Below are 22,250 nucleotides of genomic sequence, written 5' to 3'. Positions count from 1 at the left end.
AAGTGTTTTAAAATATAACACACAGTGAACAGCCTGCCTTGCAGCACTTCCATTTTCAGCCATGTGGATAGATTGTGTGTATTTGTGTGCGCGTACACAAACTCTGTTTTTCATCTCGTATAATAAAAACCTGAACAATGTCTGCACTTGAGTTTGATGTTTCAGGTCACAGTGAATTCCTTTGCGAAAAATTGAACAGTGTGGCAACAGATCCTTTCCAGGAGGACCATGCAAACTGCAAAGCTGCTGATTTTTAAACAAAGTGGTTAGTGTGACTGTTCGTATGAAAATGTGCTCATAATCATCATTTACTGGACTTTGCATTTATCTCAGATTTCTACTTGGCATACAGAGGGAGGAAACAGTTTGGTTCTTGATATGTGCTTTATCACCGCAAAAGATTTTGAGTGTAGATCTTTTGGTTTGCAAATCTTTGCCAAACTTTGAGAAAACACACTTAAATACTCCTAACAGGAACCTAACAAGGACAACAACAGAAGAAACTGCAGTTTGGGGGATTAAGGAAAAATTCAAAGTAACCAAGTTTAAGCCCTCAAAGTCCTTAACCAATACTGTACCTATAAAGTAACTGAATCAAGGGATAGAGACAAAATACCGTCAGCCATATTTCATTTACAGTATACAACGTAAGGGATTTCCCTACGTAGTGCCACTTGGCACTACGTAGGGAAAGCATTAGAAAATGTTCAAACTGTAGCTTTCTATTTCAAAGATGATTATCAAATGTAGTCTAAAATTTCTATCATATCATGCTATCATGCCCATTGCTATAAATCAAGCTTGACCTCTGTGTGAATAAAACAGACGAAAGTCAGGCCAGTGTTTTACCCTGAAAAGCAGGCGAGCAATGGCGCTCTGTGCCAAGAGGAGAGGCGTCCAGAGGTGGTGATAGAGAGCAGTATTAACCATGCCAGGATCCACAGCACATGAACTCAGTGGGTAACCTCTACGTTGCAGCTCCTGGTGGAGGTGGGAACTAAATAACAGCTGTGCCAGCTTACTGTGACAATAAGCTGCATGGGCGGAATAACAATGGCTGAAAAGAAAGAAAGCAAGAAATACTGTCAGACAATTACATAAAAAAAAACATGAAATGTGCCTTTGTTTAAATATACCAAGGATAAAAGGCAGGCCAACAGCTGCTTCTCTCAGTTTCTTTCAGTTCATTCCAATCAACTGTTGCCTCAACTGGAAACATTTTTCCATGTAAGAAGAACTTGTCCTGCTGAACGAGGACAAATTCTTCTTACAGTGGAAACTTAACAAGGTTCCTCTGAATCCTCTGGCTCAACGGGAACATTTGGTAAACAAGGACACACAGTGTCATTGATGTGACGCATCTGAAACCGGGCCCAGACAACATCACTCGACTGAAGAGCCGCAGTGCCAGCAATTCACAAAGATCTGCAGCTCAGGACGTGCAGTTCCACTTTAACTTGTGCCATCTATCCGCAATAAAAGCAACAGCAGCGCAGACCTACAGGTGCACACGTGCAGTTTGTTTTCAACCTGCAGAGTAATTTTAACATTGCTCTGGTGTCATCCAAAGTATTTAAATCTGTTGATTATTGTTTAAATTGTGATGCACAGACTCCTTCTGGTATTATACTGATATCATAAAGCTGCACATCTGTGAAGCTAGACAACAAGAATATGCAATGCACACTTGAGGATAATGATGTTGACACAGCTATTACTTTCCTTTCCTCCTGTTGACAATACTGATGTCCATATGTACAAGCCTAAACTGTTGCTGCAACTGCATCTGTCAAATCCTATGCAGGAGGTGTCAGTTACAGTACAGACTTTGCAACTAAAAATGTCAGCTTTTGGTCACAGCTTTCCCTTGTTTTGGTCGGGGTAACACCATGAAGACATTCAGGCTGCTAACACTTCTGGACAGCAGTGTTGCTACCTGGAATGAGACTGAGCCAACAGTTTCCCCCCTAATGCCAACAGAAAGTCAGCTTTGTATTACATCATTTGATATGGCTGTGATCGCTGAAGTGTGGGTGTGTATGTGTGAACCTACCAGCTATTTAGGTCATTTAGTCTGATCTCGCCGACGCGGTGGGCAGAGGAGGAGACGCTGACCACACGGGAGAAGCGACCGCATTTCCCAGAATCCTTCAGCGTGTCCAGGAGGAGCCAGGTCAACAGGAAGTGGCCTAGGTAGTTCACGCCAAAGTGCTGCTCAAATCCATCCTCAGTACGGCTCTCAGGAACCAGCATGACACCCGCTTGAGACACACATGCACAAGCACACACACATACACAAACATATGTTGTATTGTATACATGTATAGCAAACTTGGTGCATAAAAACTTTAACAACACTAATATCCAAATCTTTAAGTGATGTGCAAACAGCCATGAACTGGTCATATATTCCAGTTCATTATGTGTGTGTTCTCTATAGTATATTCACATTGGACCTTTAACTGATATGTTGCTCCTGTTTCAACCAGGCTGCAGCCACAGTGTATAAATATGAAACTAAAGTTCAAGTGGTGCGAAGTAGCTCGCTTTTTTCCTGTGATTTGAGCTGTGAGCACAATGAGCTGTGTTCACTGACGGTTTGACAGCGACAGCAGGAATTATTTCATAGTCCATAACTGCTTTTCTTATCAAGAATACTAGCTTAACTGTCTTCAGTGGCTCATCAACACAGAGAAATCATACCTCTGGATACTGCAGGAAAGCTAATTAGCAGGCGGGCAGAGAAATTGGAATAGACAGCTAAAAGTTATGGATCGTAGGCATATGATCTGATCAAACTTTAACAACTGAAGGATATCTGTGTCTTATGTGGTCATTAATAGTGTTAAATGGCATCACATCACATTTAAAATCAGCTAAATCAAACACATGTGGAGGATGACGGGTGCTGTGGGGGTACATCAGGACATAAAAGGTCAGGAAACACTGCTCGAACTGATGTGCCAGCCTGATGGAGTGCATACAAAAACACTGTTGATCCTCTAGTACTTTCAAAAATACTGAAACATACTGTATGTAAAATCTTCCGTGAGCTGAGTTTAGTGCTTTAAATCATGTTAAAGTGAGTCATGTGACAGCATCTTAAATTATACTGCACTCTACATATACAGCCCACACATGACAAGAGCCTGACATCCCCAGCACTCACCATTATTGACCAGGATGTGCAGCGGCAGATCCCGCTCCTTGAAGCTCTGGACAAACTGACGGACAGACTGCGAGGAGGCTAGGTCCAGTTTTGTGAACTCCACTGGAATGGACACACACACACACAGAAGCACACACATCAGAGCTATTGTAAACGGATTACTTCTGCAAGCGGTAAGACATCAAAGACTGTATTAATCATCTCTTACAGCAGGCTCGGTGGGTTCTTACACTACAATACTGGTAGCGCTACGCTTCCGTAGCTCAGGCACATTATATCAAACCTAATACTTCTTCCTGAGCGCCATCAAAGCTTAACACACTGTTATATCAGGTCTAATGTACGATAAGACACAGGTAAGAAAGCAATGCCCAGGAGCTGGTGTCATCAGAGCGTGAAAGTGACTCTGTGTGCTTAAGTGTAAGTGTGTGTATGCAGAGAAATTACTTTGGGGACGCTCAACACTTCAGTGTACTTAAATACCTCGACAGACACACATCTTGTGATTTACACTTGAGGTTTTCCTACTCTGGCGTCATGTGTGTGTGTCCAATAAAGTACATGCACGTCTATCCCCGCACTCGCTGGACTCTCTGTCTACAGACTGTGTGTTGAGCTGCCAGATCTTCATTTGTGCTATGAACTCGTAATTAAAGCGATGTTAAAATAATGATGTTAAGTCGACCCTGTTGTTCAGGCACGATGCTCCTCATACATTCGCTGCTAGTGGTCAATCAAGAAAGTCATAGCAAGCTGTTTTTAATAAATCAGACTGCACACACAGTTTAGACTCCATAATCTAGCAGTTCACCCTATATTCCTGTGTGGCCCATTAATATTGTTAAACATGAACATTCCTCTTAGCTACGTATTTTAAAAATCCTTATAAATTACTGGAAACATCTATTATTTTACTGCGTGTGTGCAGTTCTCAGAGAACTCCAAGTGAACTTTTACCAGCACTTGATCTGTCTCTCGGCAGTCTGAGGTTAAATCATGGGGTCTTTTTGCCCGGATCAGACATGTGGTCCCCTTCGACCCTCTTGTGCCCTTTTAACCTCCCAGGCTCCTCAACAAATCTGAGCCGCTGGAGGGATATCAGAGTCAAACTCACTTAAAAGTTGCCGGGTTGATAACAGAGTTTAGCAAATTCAATTTTGGTTCGATGTTTCATTATTGTTTTCTGGCCGGCTCTGCAGCTTTGTGTTTGGACTTCGTTTCCTGTCCTCTCTCTGTCTGCTCCTTTATTTACTGTTGCAATAAATAAAAGTAAACGTTCCTCTTTTCCCAACAGGCTCTCCGTTGATGGAATGACCTTCCCAATCCACAGGCCTGTCATTTCTAATCTTAAGCAGCAAATTGAAATCTCATCCCTTCAAGAGATGCTTTAAATTGTACCTCCACCCTACATCCTCCTCGGCGTATATGTTGCAGGATTTGATTTAATTTCCTCGCACTTCTCTCAGTCCTATTAGTAACATTTGCTAGTTTTTTGTTTGTAAAACCTCTAAACCAAAAGGCATTGATTTGCCTCGTCAAAAACATACACAACAATATACAAATATCAAGAATATGAAACATATTTACTGAATGATGATCCCTTGTGCCGAGGTTTGTTTGTCTGCAACTGCAACGAGCTGACATGTTTGTCTTTTATGTGTTGCCTCAGGCTGGCGGGGGAAACCATGGAGTTATAATACACAGCGGTGCCATTGTTTTCCTCTCTAACGTGCTCCGGATGTGCAGGTGACAGGGCTAATACTCCATATCAGAGAGAGCAGAGAGTCTGAGATCAGCAGTGAAAGTGTAAACAATGAGAACGTAAAATGAGGAACCTGGAGGTCATCCATACTGACATACATGCCTCAAACTGCCTCTTCTTTGGACCCTGCTTTCTTAATTGCATTGGCACATTATTGCCCTCAATCCAACCCAAACGCTCAAAAAGGACCGCTTCTAGGGAGAAACCCCCACCTGACTCTTCTAGTATTTGAAAATCCTTTTAGGGTAAACAGCTGCTGCCAAAGTGCTAAAACACAAGTGCACTGCCAACAGACACAAAGGAGACAAACATCAAGAAATAAAACATTGTTTCTATCTCGCAACTAACAACTCCAGCACGCCCGCAGAGGGTCAAACATAATAAAACAAAGGCAGGCCAAGGACTGAGAGAGGAGTGGGCGGAAGGAGAGTTGATGGAGCTGATATAGAAAGAGGCCGCTGTGACAGATGAGAGTGCAGCCGTCCGCGATGAAGGTCTGATAGCAACCTTATCTCCAAGCCATGCCACTCACCTCCTGCTGAGTGTGTGTGTGTGTGTGTGTGTGTATGTGTGTGTGCAAGCGAGAGCAGGAGAAAGGAAAAGAAAGACAGAAGCAGACAAAGCCAGTTTGTTCATTGGAATGACCGTAAGCACGAGTATATCTCAGTGTGTGCGTTTGGATTGTGCACCAGCAACCAATTGTTTGTTAGCAGAGGACAGGTATCTGTGTGTGTGTATGTGTGTGTGTTGCGCCAGTCAGTCCTCTCCTGTCCTCTTGAGCTGGCTCCCCTGGGGCCGGGTCCTTTCAGATAGGCCAGTCATATCAAAAAAGCCCACTGGGAGCGAAATGCCATCGATCGGGCATGGTCCGGCTGCTGCCAGCTCTCAATTAAGACCCCAGGATCTCCTATAAAGCTCGGCTTTTCTCGACTCAACAGTCAAACACACATGGGCTGTGTTTTTGTTAAAGAGGAATTACAAGAAACTGACAACAGGAAGTGCCTTTGGAGACACACGCATTAAGACCCACTGGATCCATTCCCAGCCCCTTTTCTAATTTATCAATATTAGTTTTTGAGCTGCTTCTTAAGTAAAGCTGTGAACTGTAGATAAATTTTGAGTTAATGTAAGAGCAAAGTGGGTTTGAGCCTTTTAATATAAGTGTTAAAGTGTGATTTTCCTTCTATAATGGGTCAAAATCTTTGCTTGGAGGAGCCATTTTTGTTACTGTTTCCCCATTCTACCTCACTGTTGCCTACAAAACAACAGATCTTTTGCCGCAGTGTGCTTTTTGGTATTACTTCCATACAAAGACACTTGAATGCACCATGTCACATTTATGACTTGTGAAGTCTTGAAGGGGGCAGAAGTCAAAGGATGGTTTCATGGACGACTAACGATTTCTAACTGTGCTTCAGAGCTTGTGGACCATCATCTTCCTTTCCCCCTCTCCACTTCCTCCGCTACACAAACAGCTCTGTCTTTGTGTCTCGACTAGATGCTCTAGTGGCTCTAGATGGAAAAGCAGACGTGTGTGTCAATGTTGTGCAATTGTGTGTGTAATTTTCAACACTGGATGTGATTATAATTGGTTCCCATCACATCAGTGCACAATCAGAGCCACTGTAGCACCAAAAGAGCCACTGAAACAATAAGAAAATATTCAGACTCAGAATTAATTTTATTGTTCATACGGGGCTCCTGGAGGTTGTTCAGCTTTTAGGTGAAAGAATCCTGCAAACAACAAAAGAGGGAAAGGACAAAGTAAAAATGGTCGAATACAAATGGAGAGTTCACTCGCAAAAAACAGATTTTTATGAATGTTTTTATTCATCTCTTTTGATAAATCATGTTCAAGGGAACATAAATTAAACTGTTTTTGTTTTTTTATATGTCTAATATTTTTAAATTTAATTAATTTTCACTGTGCAGTCCAAAGAATATCAACCAAATATGTGTTGGTTTATTCGTTTAAAGAACAGCATTTATCTGTTTTTGCATATGAACTCTTCAAATAAAACTAAATGAGTTTCACAGAGTTTTATTATGATTTTATGTTTTAGCCTGCAAAATGCATTGGAAAATCACAAACAGTTTTCAAAGTTGAATCTACTTGAACCAAATATTGCAGCTGTGATACGAGTTCAGACAGTGAACGGAAACCTGTTTCATCTAGCCTGGTCCAAAGATTTTGTGAAGAGGTACAGATGCACCCTGGAGTTGTTTTTCCAGCCAGGCTTCAGTACACAACAGTACACATGCACGAAAATCCCACTCTCACATCCTCTGCTGCGCTGCTTCACTTTAAACACAGGCTGCCTGGAATATCCCAACAAAAACGGGTACAGTCTACATCCTGAACAGCAGGTAATTAATGTGTAAGTCGGCGAGTGCCCAAGCCTCATACCCACAACTCAAAGTACAAGAGTTCAATTTCTAGCCTTCATACTGCAAAATCTTCTTCTGCTCTATTTTGTACTTATTTGCAAAAATGAACAACTTTACAGAATAAATACATTTTTTTTAAATTCTGAGAAAACCGCCTGCTTCTCTTCCCATAAATCCCCTCTTTCTACCTGGCTTTAACATGAATCTTGTGTCCTGATTGTGCCTAAAGTAGATATGATTAAGATGGATTACATCTAAATCTGATATTAAAATGCATCGTTGGTAAACACATCAAATTTCCCTTCCGCTTACAAAAGGCTAGAGATCTTGCATTACCCACATGCTTTAAAACTGACTGTGAACACCTTGACTTTTGGCAAATGCTTCAGCTCTCGCCAGAGCTCTCACAGCAATGTTTGGACCGGAAATACAAGGTCTAATGAGGTCAAATGTGAGTGGCCATCTTCGGATGTCTCTGGATGATCGGTTTTTAATTCATTTCTGCTCAAAATACAACACAGTAAAAGATGATCGTCAAGTCAAAAACACTCCTGAATCATAAGCCAAATGCTGGGTCACATCCTTCTCACCTTCCCTCTCTTCCTCTCTACAATACCTTCTAAATAAAGAGTGAAAACTCGAAAGGGATGAATGGACTGTTCCCTCTGAAGCCATCTATTATTAAGTGACACAGGATAAAAATATAAATAGTTTCACTTTGAGCTAACTGATAAACAATGCTGTGATATCCATGAATATTAGGTCTGGGCATCGTGCCAGCGTTGGCTCCTCCACAGGTACTTTTATTCACCTGATGTGCCCCAGTCAACTCCAGCTTGTAGTGTCAAAGGGATGATACTCTCCCAAGCCAAGACAGCTTCAAAGCTACAGTAAATCTGTATATACTGAAATGCTGTCTTACACATACAAATAGTTTAGCACTAATAGAGATAAACACTCACATTATACATACATTGTATACACAACACCGGAAAGTCATGCTCGTAGTTTCATAACAGAACATGGTTGTTGAGTTATAAACACGCATTCCAACAAGGTCGTGCTTCTATAAACTTAGGAGCGACGGGTTCAATTACTTTTATGGCTGAACTGACTAAAGACAAAGGCGACCAAAAATTATGTTAATTGGAGTGAAAGAGCTTAGGCAAAATAACAGCAGTTTTTGTAGGAAGGGAGCAGCTGGGTTACCTAAGCGAGAAAATGTTATGTGTGTTAAGCAGATAAACACGCACGCAGGCACGCGCACGCACGCACGCGCGCACACACACACACAGGTTCCCTTGCTTCACACTGTTAATCTAGGCCTATGGTTTCAGGCACAAAGTGTTACTTTCAAGTGCACCGTGACTAAAGTTAGTGGACAGACAGCACTGCCTGTGGCAAAAATACAGAAATACCCTTTATCTGCCTGTGTGTGTGTGTGTGTGTGTGTGTTTATAATTTAAGGCAAAAAGCTTTAAGCCTCATTAACTAAAGCCCACTTGCAGTCTAACTTCATTAGCATATTTCCACCGGATTGTATTCGACATTTTCTGGGGACAGTACCTTTGTTACACCAGGGACACCATGATATCAAATGTGACCGAAGGCACCTTTACACACTTAGATATAAAATATATATATACACACACACACATATATAGATACATGCGTGTGTGTGTATATAAATGTATATATGTGTAATTCTATATGTTTTAGACATAAAATAGTATTTAAGTAGTATTTAAATTAGTATTTAAATAGCATTTAATACAAAATTGGAGTTACGGGACAGTTATCTCAACTTGAAGCAACAAAGACTGGAGACAGCGGTGCTATTTTGGCACTGTCTAAATGCCTACCAGCACTTCTACATCTAACTTATTACCACGCTGTATCTCGTTAATTTAATCTGTACAAAAGCCAAAGTTTAAAAATGACAATATGTGGTTTGAGGTTATGTGCTGGACTATTTCAGTCGAGCGCAGAATCTTCTCATCTAATTCTTAGCAAAAAGGGTGAAAAAGAGTATTTCCCAAAAAGTCAAAGCACTCCTTTAAAGGAAAACAGATGTAAACAAACAGCTGTGTGCAGATGGGCAGGCAGCTGGTTTTGTTTTAGTTTACCTGGAAGTAGATCACTTACAAGAGCTCGCTCGGGCAGCTAATTTCAGTGTTTACTTTCAGGAAGACTTCGAGATAAGAGTTCGAAATTATTTATGTAAAGTTTAATTTTGTATGGAGAGCTTTGGAGGCTCATGCTGCTTACCCTGATAAATAGCGTTTTGCTGTGGTTGCATTTCTCAAATCTCAACAACGGAAGTTGCAAGGTTTCATTATCATTCTAATTGGCCATAATGTCCACAATTAGGAAAATAAGAGTGGTCCCTCATGTTCAGAGTCAACTCCAATGAACACCGTCTTTTATGTGCTGTAAAATAAATGGACATACTTTCTGTGAAATTGGATTCTCACTCATTGTTGACACCTTGAAATCCCTGAAAGGTGTGCAACTGTCCACAGATCCCCAGTTTGTGAACCACCTCTGCAGCCCACATGTATATTATGAGCTGTCTCCCATTTCTCACAACAGACAAATGTGCAAACACTAGGAAGGATGCCAAAGGGCGTTTGGAGAGAGATGTTTAAAGCTCCTGCCTCACATACTAATGAGAATCCATTACCGTCTCACTCAAACACACACCAACACACGCACACATCAACACATTCTCATTCTGTGCACAAGCATCTGGCTACAGACACTCCCCTTGTCCCCTATGCCTCAGTGCCTGCCAATTACAAAAGAAGTAATCAATTCCACCACGGCCCCGTCCAGGGAAATCGACTTCAATGACACCAGCTACATGGCCGCTGTCTTTGTACCTGACAGCCACTTACACACAAGCAGGGCCCCAGCCAGCCGGCTCGCTGCTGCTCCCCACTGCAAGGCCGAGCAAGACGAACCACAGCTTGCGTCCCAACAGGAAGCGCTTCATTCAGCATCGCACATAAATTGTAGTCAGCTCCAACAATGAGAGCTGATGAAGTTACTGGAGTTTCACTTCATTCTATTGACCTGATAAAAATAAATTAGCATCAAGAAAACAGTTTTGTTGGACACGTTCACGCGAGGTAATGACATCAGCTGTAATGAGCAGGTAGAAGGTCAGATTTCACTTCTTTTTAACTTTCTAATTCAGCAAAGCCTGAGTTAATGAACCGTCCTTCCTCTTTTAATTTTCAATGACAAGAGAGGGAAAATGTGTATGTGGTTAAGGAGAAACACCAAAATCAAATTATGGCAAAATAAACAGCAAGAGCTGGTCTTCATGCAAGTAATGTGCACAGGATCTTTATTTCCCTGCAAGCTATGACCATGGCATATTTGCACAGAGCTGAAATTAGTTTAACTTCAAGAAAGCAATATGGGATTTGTTTTGACTTGTCGTGTAGTTTTTTGGTCAAAATTGACATCAGAAACAGATTTTTTTTTTTTTTGCGGTGACAGCGTCCTCTGTATTGGTGTTCTGCAGTGATCAATACTTTTTAAACCAATTGATGATGTCTGTAATGTAATTTAACTGAGGAAATGTTTGTTTTCAGCAGCCTAACAGGCAGAGATCAGAGGCGTCTGGTCAAGTTTGTCTCTGCACTGACGGATCTAACAATAAGAGCAATGCTTGAACGTCCCACCGTCTGTATCTTAAACATCTCCTTTAAAATTCAGATTTCAAACACTGCACCACCTGGCTACCATGAAATACCGACAGTTTTGAACAAATTATTGTGTTAGCTTCGGTATATCTGTGTCTCTTTGCTGTGAATTTTGAAACTGATTATTTGTGGTTGCTAAAATGGACTCATGGAACATAGCTCGCTAAAATACCTCCCGCTAGGACAAACGCAGCAGCTTTCTGGTGGCACTCACAAGGTTAACCTAACACTCGTATAGCTGAAACTGCGAAGAAGAAGTTGAGACTGCTTCATCAAGCTTGCAGGTGTCAATGTCACACTGCGTCTGCACATACAGATGCAAAGTAGTGGACTCTCTCTGGCCTCTCATGAACCTGCAGCTCTGAGTGTGCGTAACACTGGGCATGAAATTTACATGCTTGTACATACAGTTGTGTTCTGATGTAGTCGCCGCACTGCACACACAGAAGTTTTTTATTTCTTGTTGTTGTTCTTGTTTTGTGCAGAATAGCCTTTTTGGTTTCTTTTGTTTCAGTGCGGTGCACAATATTCCAACAACAATGGCGCCCAAAGGAAACGGAAAGACTCTGCTCTTCTGTTTCTGTGTGCATTGAAACGAGCGTCAGGCTCTTCTCTGGTTGGCGATCGCATTGTGTCAGAGGACATCTGCATAAACTTTTCTAAACTTTCCCCTGCAGTGCCACCGGGTGCTTTTTAAAGTTGCCAAAAGTATCGATACTTTGACAGATTTACATTCAGCTGCACAAAGGAAAGACTGGAGAAGAAATTCAACATTTCTATTAACATTATTACAGATGTGTTGGTCTGTGTTCAGTGACTTTTTCTCTACCAACACTGCTTGCAGATTGTGAATTAAAAAAAATACAATTGTTTTTATCAAAAGGGGTATTGAGTATTGATTTTTTAACACTTGTATTGAAGTTTAAAATTCTGGTAACGCAATCTTTTACATGTAGCTGTAGCATGGCGCAATGCCTGGTCCCATTCATAATGAATAGCAGCCTCCCAGCTTCTGAGTCTGTGTGTGTGAACAGCCCCTCATGGAACAACTGAGCTGCGAGGTTTAGACAACGTTTCTACAAATATGTCTGACCACAGCTGTAAACTCTGCTTAAACAGGGGGAAAAATATTTAGCAATAGTATGATAGAGTGTAATTATTGTATGTTTCCTTCATACAAAGTCAAGAAAACTCCAATTTCAGTTTTCCTTTAAAATCTGAATCCCCGATAATTAAACAGCCGCTGATTTTTTCATAAGTACAGATCTTCGAACATCCCTTGAGGTAAACAGCTCCTGACGCGCCTCGCACGGTGCTGCAGACTCAAGGCTGTTTTTTACAGAAAGAATAACTTATGAGGCTTTTTAGTCATGGGGCTGTGGTGGAATTTATGGTGCTGTGAAGGTCAGCAGAATCAATTTCTCAACATGGGAGTAACAGAGAACAGTGTAAGCTTCAGTCAATGAAATAATAAATCTCTCCGCTGCATCGTTTGTCTCCTCCCATCTCCATCACCTCCTCTGCACCTCCATTTTAACTCCACCTCGTCTTTCTTTTTCCCTCTTTTATCGCCCTATACTTGCCCATTTGTCATGTTCTCCTCCGCCCCTCTATCTCACTGCACGTCCTCCTCTCTCAGTGTGCTCGACTCATCCCACCTTGTCTTCTTCTCGTGGCCTTTTTCCCTTGTACCCTCCTCTTCCTCGCGACGCATCAACCCGCCTGACATTGTAAAGCCAGCATGGAAGCCACGTGTGTTTGTATGTCTGCGAGTGTGCGATTATGTGTGTGTGTGCCTCGTAAAAACAAGCCTGAGACACACACTGCTACAGCGCTGCCCTTTATCTTCAAAAACAACTACACACGTGTGCGCCTGCGTGTGTGTTTGTGCGCGTGTTCCCCAACATGTTCGCATGTTACCTTTGGCCTCTTTGTGCTCCTCACGGATCCTTCTGACGGCTGCGAGACCCTCCTGCTCATCCCTCCCACCTGTGAGAGGACACACACACACGCACACACACACACAAAGATTAACGCAGTGTCTTACAAGCCCTTCCAGGCCTCAAATAAAATAATACTGACTCTTTTTTTCCTGAGTTCTTTCATCTTGTAAAAACGTATTTCCAAGAAAGGTTTTTCGACTCGAAAGAGTACTTGATACAACCATTTAGCCCTTGAGGATGAGCTGCCACCCTGGCTTCAAAGACTGCACAGTACTTTAAAAATACAATTAATTATACCATCAAATATGCATAAGATATAAAAGAAAAAGAAGCGACTAACAAGCACTTTCATCCACAGCTAATCTGTCGATCTTTTTCTCGAATAATTAATAAGTTGTTTGGCCCATAAAATGTCAGAAAATTGAGAAAATGCTTTTTTCCAGAGCCCAAAGTTGCGTCCTCAGATGCCTTGTTTTGTCCACAACCTAAAGATAAAGAAACCAGGAAATATTCTGTTTTTTCTTGTAAAAATGACCAAAAATGGTTAATCGATCCATCAAAATAGTTGCTGATTCATTAGACAGTTGCATCTCTACCAAAAAGCAGGCCTGATGGTTAAATGACACTATGATTCAAGCAGTATTGACAAAAATAGAAAACATCTACTACACCAAATATTAAAGCACTACTAAGGATTTTCACTCTATTAGTAAGATAAAGTGCACAAACTTTACAATGGGTGTCCTGTATCAATAAAATCCTGACCTCACCTAATGTATGTCCATGTTTTTACGAAATAACATGCATGTTAAACAATGGGTCAGTTTACCACAAACAACAAAGCCGGGCCTTACTTCAACATTAGATACAGCGCAGTCGGCTTTTTAATAGGTTTTTAACACGCTCAGATGCCCCGGTGAAACACACAGTCATTGGCTCTATGACTCTAGGACAGACTTCTGCTTACAGAGGAGGCCTGCATACAAATGAAGCCTGCCGCTGTGAAAGAGAGAGGAAAACACTTCGGAACAGAAGGCGAAAATATGAGAAAGACAAATGGAGGAGAAAGAGAAAGAAAGCTGGTGTCTCATTTATTGACCCTCGTTTGAAAAAGCGCCATCCAGAGGCCATCGGGAAACACCAGACAGATGATCTTATACTCTCACCGCCAACAAATCGCTTCTGACAACCAGTCGATTGAGTGATTTGTCGATCGGTAAAACCCTGATTGACAAACCATTAAAACACTAACTGGCTCCCGCTTCCCAAACGCGCTGATTTGCTGCATACTGACACACCCGCTGTATGAATACACACACGTGCAAACTCTCTTTTCACACAAACAGCCTGCACGCACACTCTCATTTCCTCCCGGCGCACACACAAACACACACACTAATCTTGGATTATCACGCAGGCCTTTTCCAAGGGCACAGCATCATTTAGCCTGATGCAGTGCGGTTCAGGCGGCGCTGAAGGATGCAGCTCTTCTGGGCGACGTGTCGCAGGGGTCGCACAAACACACACAAACACACACAAGCTTTTTTTTTCTTGGACAAATAGTCACTCTTCAACACGCGACCATCAGTTGCTGAGAACACTGCAATATCAAAAGTTCTCCTTTAAAATAGCCACTGATTAAAAATATGCCCAGAGGTATTAATTTGCCTACTAAATATTTTTGGGCTAGGGGTTAAAAATGTAACCTAATTAATTGACTTAAATAATCTTGCTGCAGCTGAACAAATGGATGAACTGAGCCTGACGCAGACCAAGAAAGTCCTAACATACACGTCATTGTGGGAAAATTAAACCTTACCTCACACCTGTAATAAGTGCAATATTAATCTCATGTCTGTGTGTTAACTACAGAGCTGGAGACACAACTAAAACTGTCAACTGCAACTCCGGTTATACCCTGGGTTGCCAGATATGGTACCAAACCTGGCAACTTCAGCATGACTACAAGACTAAAACGGCAAATGGGCGTTCATCTTGAAAGGCTAGCTGTTTCCCCCTGCCCCCAGTCTTAATGCTAAGCTAACATAAAGACGTCGTGACACTGTTTTTGACATACAGATGTAATATATGCATTGATGTGATTGATGTTCTCATTTCACTTTTGTAAGGATGAACACGTTTTCCAAAAATGATAAACACCTCTTTTGAAATATAAAAAGAGACTTAAAAGAGATGCAAATTGGAAAATAAGTTAAGGGTGCTTTTCAGTGTTACCAAATTGTATATTTTTTTGTTGTTGTTGTGCATCTGGCGTGTGTGTTTTGTGTTATTAAATGGTGGGGATTTCATATAAGTTATCACCACTGTGGGTGCTATGTGTGCTCTGCTGTCCATAAGAGAGCGGCCATTTCTCACCACTTACAAGACCTGGCTTTCTGGTGTAAAAGGATGAGCACACTTCCCACTGTAAATCTGATAAATCTGTACTTTTTGGTTAATGGGACAGGACACACTCGTCACAGCTGTGTGAGTGACTGGTCACTGATAAATTTCATCAAGTCTCATTTGACAAATTTGGCCTCCAGAAGCCTTTTTCTTCCATTATGGTAAATGCAATAATGTAGATTTTAGAAGACAAATATGACGTCTTTTGCAAGTCCAATTTATCAATCCCACATATCACAGTGTGTTACATAAACCCAGCGCCAACCTCCTACATTTCATGGTTATATGAAATGTAGGAGTTTGGCACTGGAAACAAGAAACATGCAAATACTGTTTTCTTTAAGGTGTCTGAAATAGAAACTGACTTGTCTGTAAATTAAAGTATTATGTCCAGTTAGTAGAAGTCTTATTTTGAGAGACTTTTTTCTACCATTACAAAGCTGATGCATTACGGTGCCCCGCTCTCTTGTTACATTGGTTACGGTAGTTAAATCCACAATGACTTAAGTTTCCATGTCCAAAAGTAAAGCTTGTTATATTTTATTTTACTTAACTTGAGGAAAAAAGCATTCATACTGCACATTTGCTATTTTTCTCCAGTTTGATACAACCCAGATTCCAAAAAAGTTGGGACACTGTGTTAAAATGTAAATAAAATAAATCATTTTTGCAAACAAACTGTGTTTACTGACCACAGTTAACAAAGTGTTCCTGAGCCCATGTAGTGACATCCTTCATCCAATCATGTGTTCACAAAGTGTTGAACCTCGCTCCATCCTCGCTTGTGAATGACTGAGCCTTTCCAGGATGCTCCTTTCATACCCAATCATGATACTATCACCTGTTACCAATCAACCTGTTTACCTGTGGAATGTTCCAAACAGGTGTTTTTGGAGCGTTCCACAACTTTCTCAGTCTTTTGTTGTTCCTGTCCCAACTTGTTTGAAACATGTTGCTGCATCAAATTCAGAATAAGCAGATATTTACAAAAATCAATGAAGCTGATGAGGTCAAACTTAAAATATATTATCTTTGTGCTGTTTTCAATTGAGCATATGTCAAAAAGGATTAGAAAGTTATTATTGTTTTGCAGTGCGCCAACTTTTTTGTACTTGGGGTTGAACTGATGCAAAACATGCACACATGCTGTAATTCGTATCTTTCCAGTCATTCTATTCACACTAATGTGTTCCTCTATTCAACACAAGCGAATTTCTCCTGGTCTTCTTTTTATTTTTTCTACATTTTCCAACCCAAACTAATTTTATTTTATTTTATTATCTGATCTTAAAAAGACTCCGAAAAGCATCAGTTTGATTGCAAATTTACTCAAAAACACTTGAAGCGCAATTACATGCTGGTTAACATCCAACTCTGGTATCTGACGGCGCAGGGGCTCAAATCATAAACTCTCCTCACAGAGTCTCTATGCTACCACTCCACCTGAAATATGCATCTACTCCATTAACAGAGAGGGATCCACTTTACCATAAATATTCTCACTCCATGAATTATCTCAACAGGTTGGGATATTTGGAATGGAGATGCACTCCGAGTCCTGTGGGATCAGCTTCAATACTCATAGGATTGTCTGGGACTACAACAGACACTTAATCAAGTTCTTCATGTATTGATCTTGCGTGTGTTATCATACGTTGGGCTCAAGTCTCATTTATGTTCTGCTCGAGCCGTCTCCGCGGATACTCTGACATTGACTTTGCGGTGTACACACTGAATGAATAAAGCAGAGTTTTCTTCAAAGTTTTGAAGCTCGTGAACTGAATGGGAAATGCAGCCTTGCCACGGAAACCAAGCTCGTGAGAACATATTGCTGTTCTGTGCACGTCTCGGCATCTAGGAGGTGTTTCGATCCTGCAGTAGAAGGGGGCTTTTATGAAAAACAAACAAACCAAAAACGATTTATATTTTCAAAAGTATATGTCCAGTTTTTAATAGGCCCCTGTCAGCATCCCCTCAAATGATCAAAATAGCTGCCGATCATTTTTCTGTTGATCGATGTGAACCTGAGGGACTTCACTGACTCCTTTTTTACAATGTAGTCCAGATTTATTGTTTTTAATTCTGCTGTGTAGTGACGTGCATTTGTATCACACCATGACTTTAATTTCTTTAAAGTCGTATGAATGGTCTGTAAAAAGAAGCAGCTTAAAATAAGAATCACACTCACTGAGTTCAGTTTTCTACTTATCTAATGTCAAATGAGCAGTTCCCCTGCTCTCACCTCTCATTGCAGTTGTATGAAGTTGCACTGAAGGAACGGCACGATTTTGACTTATATTTGTTTTTTATTCTTCTTCTCTGTTGATAATTTATGCCAAAAACCACTGCTGTCTTTATCTCTGGGGAAAAATAAAACTGGAAATGAGGAAAAGAATTAGTGAAAGCAATATTTCATTCAAAAAAAAAAGTTAATGGTAATGGAAAATAAAATATCCGTTTGACCAATTAGGAGTTGCAACTACTGCAAATACAGATCTTTATGTTTCACCTGGGCATCTTAACCTTCAAACTTAATTAGTGTAGTTTTAGTTTTTTTTACTGTATAATGTGCAAAGGACATGCACAATTAAAACTTATTAAACTTAATTTGCATTTGCAGTCCCTGGACAGGAAGTAGAACCTCTCTGTATTTTGTAAATTAGGTAATATTGTTGGTGGGTATTTATACACAATGCAAAATGTAAAATCCCTGATGAGCTGTTATAAGTGAAACACTAACTTCACAACCATAAGTCAAGTCTGTGGTTTATTCTGATGACCTGATGTTTGAGTTTAGATAAAACCAAACCCAGCAACTGTAGACTACAAACAGAGAATGAAGAGTATCTTATTCGTTGAACGGGAGAAGCAGAGATGACATCAAGCCCCACGGGAGTGTACGTTTGAGAAGATGCTGATGCCGGTTAGCTCAGCTGCCAGTTGTGGCGTGCTGCTGGGAGAAATCTTTGATGAAAAGGAAAATGCACTTCCTCAAAACATAAATTCCCAGCAAAACCCTCTGGACAAAAGAACAAAGCAAAATGCAAACGATTAAACAGGATGTCATTGTTCCACTCCTGTGTCTCCTCCACAGAGAAAACTATAGACGCAACCGATGAGCATATAAACAGCTTCAGATCCTGCTCATTATGATCAGGCCTGTCATGGTTCAACACATCAGTTGTTTCACCAAGCTTTTCTTGACAACTGATTTTTTTTTTTGTAGGATTGTTACTGTAATAATATTTTCATATTATTAGATGCAGATGGCTACATCAGAGCCAAAGTAGTGCATTTTTTAAATTAAATGAACTCTAACCCTCTCCTTTTTTTCCTGATTTGAAAAATTATCCAATCATGACTCAAAACAGTGACGTGATCCAAATTGTGAGATCACAGAAATGTGTGATCCGTTGCCCACAGATAACCCGTGAAGCCAGCTCTTGTACACACACCGCATATCAGCACTGAAAATTAAATTCATCCGGAGAAACTTCCTTGCCTTGGCTCACTGGCAACAACATAGCAGCATCACACCCAGAATACAAAACCCTCTTATAGCAGAGGCTCCTCCAGCAACAGTCCAAAAGGTGCATGAGAAAATTACACCACGATGGACTGCTGTTATCAACAACAACAGCCAGGGCAGATATGACAACGAATCAGTCTGTCTGACAGAAAAACATGCTCCTTGGTAAGGAAAAGGCCGAGTTACAGATTCATCAATGTGACGAAAACAATTTACTGCAGAGCCTTGAGTCAGAAGGCTCAACAAAAATGCTGAAGTGTGTGAAGGAGCCGAAGCGTTAATCACAGACGGAGTCTTGAACTGCATAACTTGAAGGAGAAAGACATCAGAGGTGTAGTGATCAACATATTTAAGCAAGTGGCTCCGGGGATCTGGGGAAAGTGAGTGATAGATGTAGTACATCATCTTGGTAAGTATGTACTAGATGGCTCTTCAAAGAAGGAAGAAAGACAGACAGACATATACTGTAGATAAATATAAATATATATGGACAACAGGAGTTCATTCAGATGACTATATACAGTAAACACACACACACACTGTTTTTGTATCGAACATTTGATAGCTATAAATTCAGGGTTATCATTATGTTATTTCCTTTACAGAGATCCTTTGAAAGAGAAGAGTCCTATTCATCTGAATTTGAAATAAATAATAAATTCCTTGCACATTTAACAGGTCTCACATACAGTAAATTACATCATGGTGTAAAGCATTTTAGACATTTCCTTTCTGTTATGTTATTGTACTGCACTTATCTGCAAGCCATAAATATTACTAAATAATTAATGGAACAATACCAGACCTTGTTTTATGCAAAACAGCCGCTCATAATCCTAAATTTGCATTAAACACTCAGTTTGATAACAGCCTTTTAATCCCAGTAGAGCTCAAAAAGTCTTTACATAATCTCACAGTGGAGCATCACACATATTTTCTAATGATGAAAACAAACTGTGTTGGTGTTATTCCAAACCTTAAGACGGATCAACGGGGTGTCGAGAGGCATCTGAACGCGCTGTTGACCGCCTGATACTAAGTAAGGATCTCTGACAGCGACAGGCTTTTAAGTAGGCAAACACAGAGGACGCCCTCAGTATAACTGGAGCCGCAGATCCAAGGTTTTGTTGACTCAACAACACACGTTACTTAATTATAAGAAGATCTGAAGCCGAGCATCTCAGATGGATCATGGATCCCACTCTACTTAGCTGTACTGAAAAAGATGCACTGTTCTCCCACTCGACCCTTTTGGAATCTGGCCATGCAGATAGATTTTAACAGCCCAGAGGAATTAATTTCTCTCCTAAAGTGGTATCAACATTACCCAACTTGTCACTCAACAAGAAACTAGACCCCTTCACTCATTAGGGCACTTTTGTGTTACTTTCTAAAAGTCGTAATGTGGCAGTTAGCTGTCCTCTATGCAGCCTGACAAGTCTTTTCAGTTCACAATGTACTACTGCTGCACAACCAGGCGAAACTAATCTCAGCCTGTTAAGCAGTGATTGAGGCATTCCCACCATTATCTGTGATGAGACAAGACTCAATTCTGCCATCAGTGTCACATCTGCATGCAAGTGCTTCGGCAGACTGCTTTGTCATGTTTGCTGCCTCGGACAGGTGACTCTGACCTTAGACTCTATGGTGATCATTTTACATTTATGCAATGCAAATTCAAAATACTCGTGAAATCATCCAGCCTGCTGTGCAAAATTGCACTTAGTATACAATATCGCCTCCTATATCCATGCATTCTCTGACATACTCTCCATACTTTGTGATTTCTGAGTGAGCCCGTAGTTTGACGATCACTGACCATTGCTATGGTGGCCTTCAGTCCTGTTTGCGTGTCAGTGGTGTGGTGCTTGATACTGTACCTATGATAACATGCGCCCCCAGTCTGGCCATGTGGCGGACTACCTCATAGCCGATTCCCCTGCCTCCTCCTGTCACTATGGCAACCTTGCCATCTTGTCTGGGCATCACTGGCAGAGGCAGAAGAGGACACACAGATATCAGGGAGAAAGTCATTTGATAAGGAAGCCGTTTCAAGATGGGCCACTATTTCAGGACATGAGAAGTCCTTGTGGTTAGACCTGTAGATGGTCTGTGGAACTCAGATGGACTTAATCAATCTTTTAAATTCCTTTGGGGCTGTTTTAAAGAATGTTGCATCGTTCACTGATTTCACTGATATGTAGATAATAGGTGAATCAAAGCAATGGAAGAAATTGTCAAAAACCATGTGGTGCAAAGTGTGTTTCAACATAATTACATTACAGTCTTCTGAGATGAAAGAGTGACTTACAAGAAGGAAAAAAATCAACTTTGTGATATTTTATATCCTGAGTGTATCACTCTTCTTCTCTAATACAAGTAGTCAAGTTTGCATCCCAATTAATAACGAACGCAAGTGGTAGTTTCCAATGCATGCCTGGTGGCTGACCTTGCGTTAATTTAATCACCTTCTACTATAACATGAATTCAGAACATTTCTGCACTGGAGTAATTGCTGGAACAGTCTATTGAACAACTTTTCTGTTAGCAGTGTACCGTACTTCCATAGCTGTACTGTCAATCCAGCGCCTTGATTGACCTGTACACGAGATACGTTCCAAACTTCGTTATAAAAAGTGGAAATTTAAACCCGCGTCGCTTGCCGAACGAAGTAAACGTTTCGAAGGACATGACTTGAGAAGGATGCGAATCATTAAATTTTTCTGTTGAATTCGGCAATAACAGCACACACGACGACGCTTTAATTCACTAATGTTTCGACTTTTAAACTTCTAACTAGCGTGAGGCTAGCTAGTGTTAACATAGCTAGCACGACGTTAACGTTCGGTACTGCACCACGGTGGTCAGCGCACACCGAGATGGAAACTGCATCTAGCTAAATCTACAAGCAAAGCGAGCGATATGTCCCTTCTCTAGCTACTAACTTATAGTGAACCAACGTTCATGACTCATTAGACCGCAAGGTTGCCCCGTTACAGAATGTGACACCTGGCTGAACTTGAAGTTGCACTGACCTGGCAACCTGAAAGGTCCGCTGAACAGCTGAACCACCAGTACCTTCAAGCCAAGCAGGTAAAGTCTGATAATTGGCAGCAGGTAGGCCCGAACTGCAGACAACATCTCTGCCTAGTCCTGTCACGAATCGAGCCGCGCAGAGGAGGAGCAGCTCCGGGGAAAAAGTGCAGTTCCGTCTATGGGACACGTTCCAATATGAAGTCGTCCATCCTCGCTTCCTTCCTTATTGGACCTTTCAGTAAGTATTTTCTACAGAGAGACAGTGGAGAAGATGATTTTGAAACCCCCTTCACACTGAAGCCTG

At 41.1% G+C, this 22,250-nt stretch overlaps 1 protein-coding gene across 1 annotated transcript in view; it reads right to left on the bottom strand.

Moving 5' to 3' along the window:
- LOC121616252 (dehydrogenase/reductase SDR family member on chromosome X-like) overlaps window positions 1-22,069 on the bottom strand; it is a 29,140-nt gene extending 7,071 nt beyond the window's left edge. Inside the window, exons 1-6 of the mRNA XM_041950963.1 lie at window positions 21,946-22,069; window positions 20,791-20,898; window positions 12,953-13,021; window positions 3,170-3,271; window positions 2,054-2,261; window positions 850-1,057 (exon numbers count right to left, since the gene is read on the bottom strand). Coding sequence (XP_041806897.1) covers window positions 850-1,057; window positions 2,054-2,261; window positions 3,170-3,271; window positions 12,953-13,021; window positions 20,791-20,898; window positions 21,946-22,051 — 801 coding nt within the window. The 5' untranslated portion in view covers window positions 22,052-22,069. The remainder of the gene's footprint in view (window positions 1-849; window positions 1,058-2,053; window positions 2,262-3,169; window positions 3,272-12,952; window positions 13,022-20,790; window positions 20,899-21,945) is intronic.
- Window positions 22,070-22,250: the final 181 nt, after the last annotated feature.

The sequence above is a fragment of the Chelmon rostratus genome, chromosome 13 (genome assembly GCF_017976325.1).
Source record: "Chelmon rostratus isolate fCheRos1 chromosome 13, fCheRos1.pri, whole genome shotgun sequence".
NCBI lineage: Eukaryota > Metazoa > Chordata > Actinopteri > Chaetodontiformes > Chaetodontidae > Chelmon > Chelmon rostratus.
This window is presented reverse-complemented; position numbering and strand designations above follow the sequence as displayed.